General features: G+C 46.4%; 1 protein-coding gene across 15 annotated transcripts in view; it reads right to left on the bottom strand.

The window, feature by feature from the left end:
• DACH2 (dachshund family transcription factor 2) overlaps positions 1-12,499 on the bottom strand; it is a 1,006,899-nt gene that overhangs the window by 891,829 nt on the left and 102,571 nt on the right. For 8 of the 15 annotated variants that reach the window (XM_069612938.1, XM_069612942.1, XM_069612941.1 and 5 more), the window contains exon 2: positions 5,739-5,774. The exons of the other annotated variants lie outside the window; for them this stretch is intronic. In XM_069612938.1, the coding sequence (XP_069469039.1) occupies positions 5,739-5,774 (36 nt within the window). The remainder of the gene's footprint in view (positions 1-5,738; positions 5,775-12,499) is intronic. 15 annotated transcript variants of the gene reach the window in all.

The following is a 12,499-nucleotide window of genomic DNA, read 5'->3' as shown; positions in this document are numbered from 1 at the left end:
CATGCTGGAGGCAGTAGGCACCTGTCTGATCAGGCTGTTGGATCGCGTATGCTGGAGGAGTGCTTCTGCATGCTGGAGGCAGTAGGCACCGGTCTGCTCAGGCTGTTGGATCGCGTATGCTGGAGGAGTGCTTCTGCATGCTGGAGGCAGTAGGCACCGGTCTGCTCAGGCTGTTGGATCGCGTATGCTGGAGGAGTACTTATGCTTGCTGGAGGCAGTAGGCACCTGTCTGATCAGGCTGTTGGATCGCCTAGGCACCTGTCTGATCAGGCTGTTGGATCGTGTATGCTGGAGGAGTGCTTCTGCATGCTGGAGGCAGTAGGCACCGGTCTGCTCAGGCTGTTGGATCGCGTATGCTGGAGGAGTGCTTCTGCATGCTGGAGGCAGTAGGCACCTGTCTGATCAGGCTGTTGGATCGCCTAGGCACCTGTCTGATCAGGCTGTTGGATCGCGTATGCTGGAGGAGTGCCTCGGCATGCTGGAGGCAGTAGGCACCTGTCTGCTCAGGCTGTTGGATCGCGTATGCTGGATGAGTGCTTCTGCATGCTGGAGGCAGTAGGCACCTGTCTGATCAGGCTGTTGGATCGCGTATGCTGGAGGAGTGCTTCTGCATGCTGGAGGCAGTAGGCACCGGTCTGCTCAGGCTGTTGGATCGTGTATGCTGGAGGAGTGCTTCTGCATGCTGGAGGCAGTAGGCACCTGTCTGCTCAGGCTGTTGGATCGCATATGCTGGAGGAGTGCTTCTGCATGCTGGAGGCAGTAGGCACCTGTCTGATCAGGCTGTTGGATCGCGTATGCTGGAGGAGTGCTTCTGCATGCTGGAGGCAGTAGGCACCGGTCTGCTCAGGCTGTTGGATCGCGTATGCTGGAGGAGTGCTTCTGCATGCTGGAGGCAGTAGGCACCGGTCTGCTCAGGCTGTTGGATCGCGTATGCTGGAGGAGTGCTTCTGCATGCTGGAGGCAGTAGGCACCGGTCTGCTCAGGCTGTTGGATCGCGTATGCTGGAGGAGTGCTTCTGCATGCTGGAGGCAGTAGGCACCGGTCTGCTCAGGCTGTTGGATCGCGTATGCTGGAGGAGTGCTTCTGCATGCTGGAGGCAGTAGGCACCTGTCTGCTCAGGCTGTTGGATCGCGTATGCTGGAGGAGTGCTTCTGCATGCTGGAGGCAGTAGGCACCTGTCTGATCAGGCTGTTGGATCGCGTATGCTGGAGGAGTGCTTCTGCATGCTGGAGGCAGTAGGCACCGGTCTGCTCAGGCTGTTGGATCGCGTATGCTGGAGGAGAGCTTCTGCATGCTGGAGGCAGTAGGCACCGGTCTGCTCAGGCTGTTGAATCGCGTATGCTGGAGGAGTGCTTCTGCATGCTGGAGGCAGTAGGCACCTGTCTGATCAGGCTGTTGGATCGCGTATGCTGGAGGAGTGCTTCTGCATGCTGGAGGCAGTAGGCACCGGTCTGCTCAGGCTGTTGGATCGCGTATGCTGGAGGAGTGCTTCTGCATGCTGGAGGCAGTAGGCACCGGTCTGCTCAGGCTGTTGGATCGCGTATGCTGGAGGAGTGCTTCTGCATGCTGGAGGCAGTAGGCACCTGTCTGATCAGGCTGTTGGATCGCCTAGGCACCTGTCTGATCAGGCTGTTGGATCGCGTATGCTGGAGGAGTGCTTCTGCATGCTGGAGGCAGTAGGCACCAGTCTGCTCAGGCTGTTGGATCGTGTATGCTGGAGGAGTGCTTCTGCATGCTGGAGGCAGTAGGCACCTGTCTGATCAGGCTGTTGGATCGCCTAGGCACCTGTCTGATCAGGCTGTTGGATCGCGTATGCTGGAGGAGTGCTTCTGCATGCTGGGGGCAGTAGGCACCGGTCTGCTCAGGCTGTTGGATCGCGTATGCTGGAGGAGTGCTTCTGCATGCTGGCGGCAGTAGGCACCTGTCTGATCAGGCTGTTGGATCACCTAGGCACCTGTCTGATCAGGCTGTTGGATCGCGTATGCTGGAGGAGTGCTTCTGCATGCTGGAGGCAGTAGGCACCGGTCTGCTCAGGCTGTTGGATCGCGTATGCTGGAGGAGTGCTTCTGCATGCTGGAGGCAGTAGGCACCTGTCTGATCAGGCTGTTGGATCGCCTAGGCACCTGTCTGATCAGGCTGTTGGATCGCGTATGCTGGAGGAGTGCTTCTGCATGCTGGAGGCAGTAGGCACCGGTCTGCTCAGGCTGTTGGATCGCGTATGCTGGAGGAGTGCTTCTGCATGCTGGAGGCAATAGGCACCTGTCTGATCAGGCTGTTGGATCGCCTAGGCACCTGTCTGATCAGGCTGTTGGATCGCGTATGCTGGAGGAGTGCTTCTGCATGCTGGAGGCAGTAGGCACCTGTCTGATCAGGCTGTTGGATCGCGTATGCTGGAGGAGTGCTTCTGCATGCTGGAGGCAGTAGGCACCGGTCTGCTCAGGCTGTTGGATCGCGTATGCTGGAGGAGTGCTTCTGCATGCTGGAGGCAGTAGGCACCGGCCTGCTCAGGCTGTTGGATCGTGCAGCAGCCTTAGACACAATAGAGCATGGGACAATGCCTGATATGAAACAAACGCATGGAAAGGTGGCAAGTGATGGGGTTTCTCTATGGGCCTTCTTCTCCTTGTGTGTGTGTACCTTTAATGCCAAAGACATAGCAGTTTCGAATGTGCATGGCACCTATGTGTTACGGTGTGCCTCGGTGGGGTTGATCCTCTCATCTCCTTTGTTCAATGTACCCGTGGGGTGGCTGTGTAGACGATTCTTAGTGTGTGTGCCACTGTGCACCATTACTTGAATGATACTGAAGCGCATCCTCGGGTATCTACGGCAGGAGGGGTGGTGGGGGTGTAGTTTGGACTGTTTCTTTTGATGTACATCGTTCTGTTTTTAAGTTATATCTACTGTTTTTTCATTGATGATTTGTTTGTACAGATTTGAATTTCTATTTGTGTATTTTGTATCTGAATAAATTAAATTAATAACTAAACATCTTTTATTTTTTTCATAAATCTTTCTGCAGAGTCCTTACATTCTACCTTTGAAATTCCATCTAACAAAAGGGAAGCCATGGGCAGAAACCAACCAGCAAATGCCCACTGGAAAATGCTACCTGAACCAGCGGCGCCCACTGCCATCCCGCCAGTCACTTTCTACTAGTACACTGAAGTGCGGAAAAGATACATGTTAACACTATGCAAAAATCCCTTGTTAATGCATGCCTAAATAAATAACTATGCACTGATGTTCAAACTCTCGTAGAATACCTTCTTGTTGGATTGGTCCTGATGGTGCTATCCTTCCTGATCTTTCTAAGTTCACTGTTCCTCACCTGAAGGAAACAATCCATGCATCAGCCGGATTGGTATTCGATAATTAGCAACATGTTTCACAAGACATGATTTGATACTCCAGGTTGAAGTTTTCCAACAATATAAATAGAAGTGGCAGACATATAAATACAATTAAAAAAGATCCTTATATTTTAGGATACTTTATTTCATCCTATCAAAAGACGAGAATAAACAGGGTGCATCATGCGTGGCAGCACACACCCTAGCATTGCTTCATGGAGAAAAGGACGACTCTTAATGATACATTGACACTGAATGGTTAATGCTGCCATGTGTTCCACACGGCCTAAAACAGAATGAGCCTAGGTTCTCTTAAGCAGGCCCCATATCATCAAGGGTTTTTGGGAGATTATGGTTTGTAATTTCATTGAAAAGTCTGAATTAAAGAAGATGATACCCCTATCAGGAGAGATTCCTTACAAGGTTCTTTCCAACCTGCGAGTCACACATATCTTTCTACAATATTTTCATTTAAAATGAATACATTACAGGGCGCATTGCTTCTGTAATTATTCTCGATAGGCAAAACCAATATTTACTGCAGAAATTCTGGAAAGAATGAAAACAGTAAATGTTGTGCAGAATCCTTAATTTGTGTCCTATTTTGTTTCCTTAACTTCCCATGGTGGCATTGTTGTATTGTTGACTTCACGGTGGCATTGAGTGCACACTGACTGACACACACCGGTATTTGACATAGTAACTGTTGAAAAGGAGCAGTACAGTTATGTCTTAGCCTGCCCCTTCCTGCGGTGGAGTGGGCTGGCCCTCCCAAAGAGCGTAAGTGTGGCCGGTCATGCACACGCCGCCAGAATGGGGGTAGATGATACATGAAGAGGCATTTTGGAGGTGGCTTGAATATGACTTGAATATACTGCTAGATCCAAGAAATATTGTGTCCACCGGCCTTCTGGCGGTAGGAGGAAGAGTAAATTCAGGTGATAGCGTAGATAGGAGAAGAGAGAAAGAAGTAAATCCTGGGCCAAAACTGTGTGCATAGGCGGGTGCATACGGGAAGCATGACCAATCAGTGTAATGCAGGGTAAAGTTCATAGTTCAGTGGACAAGCCAGGAGAATGTCATGCATGCTGATGGTTGAGGTGGTGGATGTGTGACATGTGAGAGGAACTAGAGAAGTGGTGAATGACGCCGCCGCAGACATGTTGCCTGGACCACGGAGTGGTCACAAGGAAAAAAGCGTGCCAATGATGGGGCCAGCCCTGGGGCAATGGACCAATCACAAGGGAATGGGCAGGGAGTTTAGCAGCTCGAGAGGGGCAAGCACAGGCACATTCTGGTGATATCACGAAGGGGAAAGAGACTTGAGCCGGCCACATTTTGCTGACTACAAAAACAGGAAGATCAGAAGCAAATGAGCCATGCAAGCATCACAGTAAACCTAATCACAGAAGGCGCTCAGCTATTACTTCTCAGGCTCCGCTGTAAGTGTCACTTTGAATATGGACCACAAGTGGGGAATCAGAAGACGCGGACACCGTGGATGAGGGTGCAGTATTATCCTTGTTTTAATGCTGAGCCAGCGTTTCAAGACATCCCATATACCTTGCACATGGCGTCCGCGGATCCTTCAGGCGGAAAGAGGGGCAGCTGTCTCGTGTTAACTTTGAGAATTGCTTTGGTTTTCCTGGCATTGTCCTCGTGGGACAATACACATGGCCACCCTCTATCACTGCCGTACATGCTACTAGATGGAACATGTGCAACGTGCGTATGACTTCAGGTGTCCACTCTCCCAGCATCTCAAGCTTGCATGCAAAGTGCACAATTCACGTGACTACACCACTTCTCCATATGCTAGTGGGAGATGGGCCCAAATAAGCAAATATTAGACCCACTGACAAATGACACTGAAAAAATGGCATTGTGCGGGAAGCGACACTGGCAAAAAGAGCACCCCGCTTACCAACCCATTAGTCACAGTGGTAAAAAATAACTACAAGCACGGACATGAGTAGACAGTTCAACCATCCACAATGAAAAAAGAGGCACTATTCATTCCTGAGACACATGTAGATGTGTGTCCGTCAAAAAACATATATAAGAACTACCATGTTGACCTTGCACAAACAGGTGGTGTTGAAATTCCCAAGGCTCGAGGCCTCCTGTAGGCCACATGGTCAGCCAGCATCACTTGCACAGAAAAGAGACGCTAGGGACAGCGGTAGTAGCGTCATAAGTGTGTTTTCTTTGGTAGGAGGCAACACCTTGGACACACCCCTGGTTAGCAACAAGAGCGCCATCGCCCCCACACAACCAAGCTTTCATCACAGCATTGGGCAAGTCAGGTCAGATGTAGCTCAATGGGGAGCCCCATGCACGCACAGTAGGGGAAACATAATCATGATAAGTAAATGTCTCTCTTACCTTCTCTGCGAGAACATCTCCATCCAACCTTGTAATCTTAAAAAAGAAAACCGTTTTGAGCTATTTTGCAAATGGAAAAACAAAGCACTGTGGAAACAATCACTTTTCGGGAAAAGATCAGTAGTGAGAAAAATAGATGTCAAAAAACAAGTTCAAAACATTGTCAATGTGAAAGCAGAATTATTATGGCGAAACAATAGGAACCGAGACCTGCTGAGGGAATTATCTGTGTATACATTGAGATGCAGCGTGTTAGACCTCAGCTACATATAAGATGATCACATGCATCTATGAGAAATAAAAATACTGAATTGTTCTTTAAGATGTCTGCTTTTAAAACACTGGTTTCGGAACATCTGGATTCTCTTATATAAGTCTTTGTGGCCAGTACTGTGTCCTCTGCCACCTACTATATCAAACTGCTGTCCCACCTGCGACCACTTATTTCTCAGCCTAATGCAAAGTCCATCGCTCGTGCTATCATAGGATCAAAACTAGATTACTCTTGCAGCCTATTAGCAGGTTCTAGCAAAAAGACCATTAACCTTCTCCCGGTGATTCAAAACGGAGCGGTTAGAGTGGTTTCTGGACATGTATCTGAGGCACGTCGAGCATTGCATTGGCTGCCCGTGGATTCACGAATATCCTTCAGACTCATGGTCATTACCTCTAAATGCCTCAAGGGCAATATGCCCAGCTACCTACAAAGGTATTTAGGAATAAAACTCTGCCTTAGAAATCTTTGTTCCAATAATCAGAACCTGCTTCACCAGCCCAAAGTCAAAATCAAGAAAGCACAATGGGGTGCCTTCGCTTTTGCAGCGCCGGCTCTCTGGAACACCCTGCCAGCTCATCTGAGAAACTCAGTAGCCCTGAGTAACTTCAAGAAGGACCTTAAAACCTTCCTTTTCAAATAGTAGTCCTCGCACTTTTTAGTACCATCCCCCTCGGTTACGGATCTCCCGATTTCTCCAAGTCTTTTTTTGTCTCGTCTGCTCCCTCACACCCATGGTTCTATGGTTGCGCAATATAAATGCAATAAAGTAAAGTAAAGTCTCCACGTTAGTTGCAGGGATGGTAAGGTGAGAATTTAATGCAACAAAACTCCTGAAAGTCAGCTACAGCCATCTTAACTTTGCGCACCCTGTTTTGCAGCCTATGACCACAATGATGACATCACAGATGACATTCCAGGTGACATCACTGGTGACATCACTAATCACACCATCTATGGCATCACTGATGACATCACTGATGGAATCACTTGTGGCTTCCCTGGTTGCATCATATATAACACCACTGATTACATCTGTGATGGTATCAGACATAATATCATTTATGACTTCGCTAATAAATGCTTTAACAAAATAACAATTTAGGCCATGGCCTTTGCATGGTCAAGGCTCTGGACACTGTTGGTTAGTTTTGTACAATATACAGTGGGCACGCCTAAAGGCTGGACCACTGCCTATGGCCGAAGGCCATGACTATTTACTGGTGGGTGTTGTAAAATATACAGTGGGCACGGCCAAAGGCCATGGCTACTGCCCCTTAATGTGTTATAATTCACATGGGGATGGCCGAAGGGCGTGGCCACGGGCCATGGCCAAAGGTCATGGCTAGCGGCTGGTGAGTTTTATGAAATATACAGTGGGCACGGCTGAAGGCCGGGGCATGGATGAAGGCCATGGCTAGTGGCTCCTTCATCTGTTAAAATGTACAGTGGGCATGGCCGAAGGCTATGGCTATTGGCCCCTTAATGTATGAAAATATACAAAAAGCACGGCCAAAGGCCGTGGCCACTGACCATGGCTGAAGGCCATGGCCCCTTAATGAGTTAATCTATACAGTGGGGACACGGCCCAAGGCTGTGGGCACTGGCCATAGCCGGTTAGGTTTGTAATGTAATCAGAGATTCCATCAGTGATGTCATAACTGATGTAATTAGTGATGTCACTACTGATGTTATTAGGGAGGTCATCTGTGATGTCATCATTGTGGTCATAGGCTGCACAACAGGGGGTGTGAAGTTAAGGTGGCTTTAGCTGAATTTCAAGGGTTTTGTTGCGTTCAGTATTCACCTTAATGTCCCTTCGAATAACGTTTTTATCATTGATTTACAATGGTTTTGTTATTCCATAGATTTTTTCTGCATATGTTAGAACACTACCAGACCATTCATTAGCCATGCCCTTTGGCCATGGCCAGTGGTCACGGCAGAAAACACTACCAGACCAATAGCCATGGCCTTCGGCCGTGCCCACTATATATTTTAGAATGCTAACAGAGCACTAGCCATTGCCTTTGACCTTCGCCAGTGGGCACGGTTTGGCCATGCCCACTCTATATTTGAAAACACTTGCAACCCATCACTTAAATACGTTCATCAATCACAGACTGATTTTGACTTTTTGACAGTGGTATTGTCACATATAAAAGATTGTAGGCTTTGAGAACTCACTATTAATTTAGGCAATGCACAGTGAGATAACTTTATTTGCCATGGGTCACACACCTTGGTTAAGCAGCTTGCTACAAGCCTCTTGTTTTATTGCCGGTCTCTTAGTAACTATTGTGATACATCATATCACCCCAATTAACCGCATTTAAGTAGCACGGAAAAGGGAAAAAAATGACTGGCTGCCAGAATAACATATACCCCCGTACTTTTACCCCCATAGCAAAAATGAAAAGCTGCCACCCATGAATATACGCATAGTAAATGAACATAAATCCTAAAATGAAATATACAAATGTAGTTCAATTGGCCTTCCCCTCAGTGATTTTTCACCCCTGACATCACTGTAGTTGTAAAGAAATTTTGTTTTTTCCCCCACCCTGGCTATGAACTACAAATAACCTTGGTTATTATTATACCCATGGCTATATGTAGTCCATACTAAACTAGGCATCCAGGTCTCCCATCCGTGCAGTACCCACGGTCCACCTGCTTAGTTTCAAAGTGAGGAAGGGGCCGGCCCACACAGGCCATGTTCCTCTGAGTGGTCAAGTGGTCTTGTAACTTGTGCTCATTTGGTGGGCAACATGGCCTGATGGGGCTGGCGTCTTCCTCGCTTTGAAGCAAAGCAGGGTGGGTCCCGGTTACAGCATGGATGGGAGTCACAGACGCCTATTTCCAGGTTATGGACAACAGATAGCCGTGGCTATGTATAGTTTTATAGCCAATGGAAAAAATGCTTTTATGCTGCCAGGCCCTCGCCAAGTGAACCCTTATCTGTGCCAGCTACCCCCACTCCCCGATGGCCTCCTCACCTCACTTGCCCTCTCCAATTCCCCCCACAACACACTATGTTTCTGTGACGCAGTTTGCTTTGCGATGTCGGCTATTTGCGGCTATAGCCGAGGTTACAGAAAAGCTTTGTGTCACAAACTCACTCCCTAGACCCCCTCAACTCCCAAATTTCACTTTTTATCCTCTTGCCACTCCCATCCCCCCCACCTCTAGCCTGATGGTATTTGCATGTTTTTTAACCTGCAAAAGCTGTTCTTCTGCATTTCATTTTTCCGATACCCCCGGCTATACCTGCGGCTATCTCTCGCATTGAGAATAAAAAAGATGGAGGCTTTTTTCATTTCTGACTACCATGATCCTGCAATGCACCATGGGAGATATAACAATTTTTTGGAGAAGTGGGCACCTCCTTCTTCATCAATAATTTAAAAAATGGCTGCATAGAATAACACCAAACCACAAAAAGGCCTTGATTCAATGCTTCGTGCCCAAGTTGTTTTGGACCTGGTACAAATCCATCCAGTGGTTTGGGCTATCCACCCCGGCAAAAATTGACCTTATTTGAATATGGGAAAATTTACGGGAAGTAGGCTGCAATTTTGTTTTTTTTTGGGGGCGGGGGTTCTGAAGAACATTTTAATTTTTTTACGACTCTTTCCAAAACTTTGTAGTCTGTGGGGGCCCGCTCGTCCCTATTTGTATTCAGGATTTTGGCCTAATCTATCGCACGAGTGAAATGTTATTAGTAATTAATTTTTTCGGGTTTCCAATGGGAGTCTGACTTACCTTAACTATAGGGCAGCTACCGCCACCCTATAATATATATAGTCACAATCAGTGCTGGAAATTGAAAACGTCTATTGGGGGAACCATCACATCTTAGGAGGAACAGGGCTTTGGGAACGAGAGGGTGGGGTCAAGGGGCATGGCCCCCTGCCAGATTGCGCAACACAGTATGTCTATATAGAACCCAATCCTGGCAATTTGCATAAAAGCTAAGAGAATTGTGGGAACAACATGTGCACAATTTTATATGTTAAGCATGTATTCTAGTGATTCATTAAGAAAACCTTTTAAGCAAATAATGGACTCGTTTGTTTTGATTGTTCCCAATATTCACCCTAATAAAGAGATGTCAGTAAAATTCAGGACATATATACCAGTTTGAACAACTGCAAAACTGTATGTGAGGCTTTGGCAGTTCCTGTGTGGGTATTCTGAGCTCGTGTTCTGAATGGTCATAACGAGCATGCTCTGTTGTGCACAATCGCTGGGTCTTCTGAAAGTGGTCTGTTCCATGAGGCACAGAATCTGCAGAGAGTTGGGAATGGGACTCCCTAGGTCTGGGGGACGGAACGGGGCTACAGCAACACCTTTGTTGCCAGACTGCAGCTCTGTCTTGTTCCTGCCCATTTCCTGCACTGGTCAAAATAGAGAGTATGTTTTATGATAATATACATTTAAAAAATGGCATCCCGTTCAATGAATTCAAATACTTTTTTTAAGCACCCTAGGTTACCGGTGTGGTAGCCCGGGGTGATAATTGACTTATCACCTCCTTTCAAGGGCTGGAACTGGGGTAACGGGTCAGGGTTGTTACCCCCGTTCCAGCCCTTAACGTACTAGCCCTTACCGTTACCCACTGTTCCAGCCCTTGGAACAGGGTGTTAATGCCACAATAATGAGAACGCATGAATGTGGGATGGGGCACAGGGTGGTTTAGGGGCAAGGAGAAGGTGAAGAGATTCAGAACAAAGAGAATGGACTGGGACATGTATAGAAATAAGGGAAGAAAGGGAAGGGAAGCAGCTATGAATACATTTAAAAACGATGCATAAGAAATGATAGAGAAAGTGTGAATTATAGGCAAGCCAGGAAACAGATTTAAGTGAAGAGGAGATAGACCTATGTCTGGAACAGCAAAAAAGAGTACAAAGAGCAGAGTTGCAGACAGATTTTAGGGAGTTTGCCTGTAGTGAAAGAGACCAATTATGAATACAGAGCAGTAGTCAAGATGTGAAAGGAACAGAAAGAGGATTAAGAGTTTAGTAGCTTGAAAGGACAGCCAGGGATCAGCATTATGAATGCTATATAGAGGATAGCGACAAGCGCGAGACACCTAAGAAATATGGTCCTGAAACGAAAGAGATGACTCAAAGACAACTCCAAGATTCCGTGCAGAGTGACTAATAGGAATGGTGCAGAGTGGGAAAGAAATACAGGCAGGAAACTAGAAGAGAAATAAGAATCAGGGAAAAATAAGATTTCCATCTTGGATGCATGTACGTGAAGAAACTGTGCGTGCATCGAGGATTGAATCTCCAGGAGACAGGAAGTGATAGTTGAATGAAGAGTCAGAGAAATCAGCTGCATAAAATGACAAGGCAAACCGAATGATTTAATAAAGGAACCAAGGGAAGAAGTAAAGAGCGAAAAAAGAAGGGGGCTAAGAGCAGAGCTGCAGTAGAGGAAATGTGCGAGAAATATTCATGTAACGTTGAGTGCAGTAACGTTATAAAGCACCTTCAGTTCTGAAAACCTTTTAAAAACCCTAGTTGATGAAGCCCAGGCTTTAAAACCATACAAATTCAGTGAGAGAAACCTTTAGTTGCAGGGGCTTTATGGTTGCAGTGTAAAATCTAAAAATTCAGAAGTGAAGGTAAGCTGTGCAAACTGTAACTTAAGCCCCCACGATGCACTGCTCATACAGACACACATGACATCACAGATGGCAATACTGATGACATCACTGATTTGGCATTGCCTGTAAAAATATCCCACTTGAGAGACCATTGTTGAATCTCAGTACCTAAATGTTAAATCAATGTTCTTAAGTTGACCGAATATCTTCCACATGAGGGCTAGGAACCAAGCCCCTCATTCCGTAGTCAACACGTGGGCATCGTCTAGAATATTGGACACTTTAGATTTTTATGAGTTTCAATTCAGAATACAAGTCATAATTCTCTGGCCCTGAACTAAATGTCCATTAGGCAGTTGGTGCTGTGTTATTCTGTGATTGGCATTCTTGTAGTTTCCATTCAATAAATGTGTCTTACTTTTGTCATTATTATTTATTTACTGTATACTATAGTCAAGTAGACATTGTATACAACATCCAGTTTCACGCAGCCCGACCACAATAATTTAAGCAGTCAAATCGGCTTAATTTTTGGGGATTTTGAACATTTCAAAATCCCCAAATTTCACAATATAAAAAATGAAACATTAAATTGATATCATTACCATCCATATAAATATCCCATAATTCCTTTGGATTCATAGAAACATTTCCATAACTATATAATTTAAGATGAGAACGTGTCTTAATTTTGGAATTCCTAGTTCCCATTCTCTGGGCTTCCCCGTGCTTATCCATCGATGCCCAGACCGACAGTGGTCTTCGCACCAGTAACAATGTAACATTTTAAATTGAGTGAGCTGTCTGTTTTCAAAAGGGGGGGACCCTTTTTCTCCATGTTTTTTCTTCCCATTTTTCAATTTTTTG

The sequence above is a fragment of the Ambystoma mexicanum genome, chromosome 5p, assembly GCF_040938575.1.
Source record: "Ambystoma mexicanum isolate Mex_15411 chromosome 5p, UKY_AmexF1_1, whole genome shotgun sequence".
Taxonomy (NCBI): domain Eukaryota; kingdom Metazoa; phylum Chordata; class Amphibia; order Caudata; family Ambystomatidae; genus Ambystoma; species Ambystoma mexicanum.
Note: the sequence above shows the minus strand (reverse complement) of the source record. Positions and strands in the feature narration are given on the sequence as shown.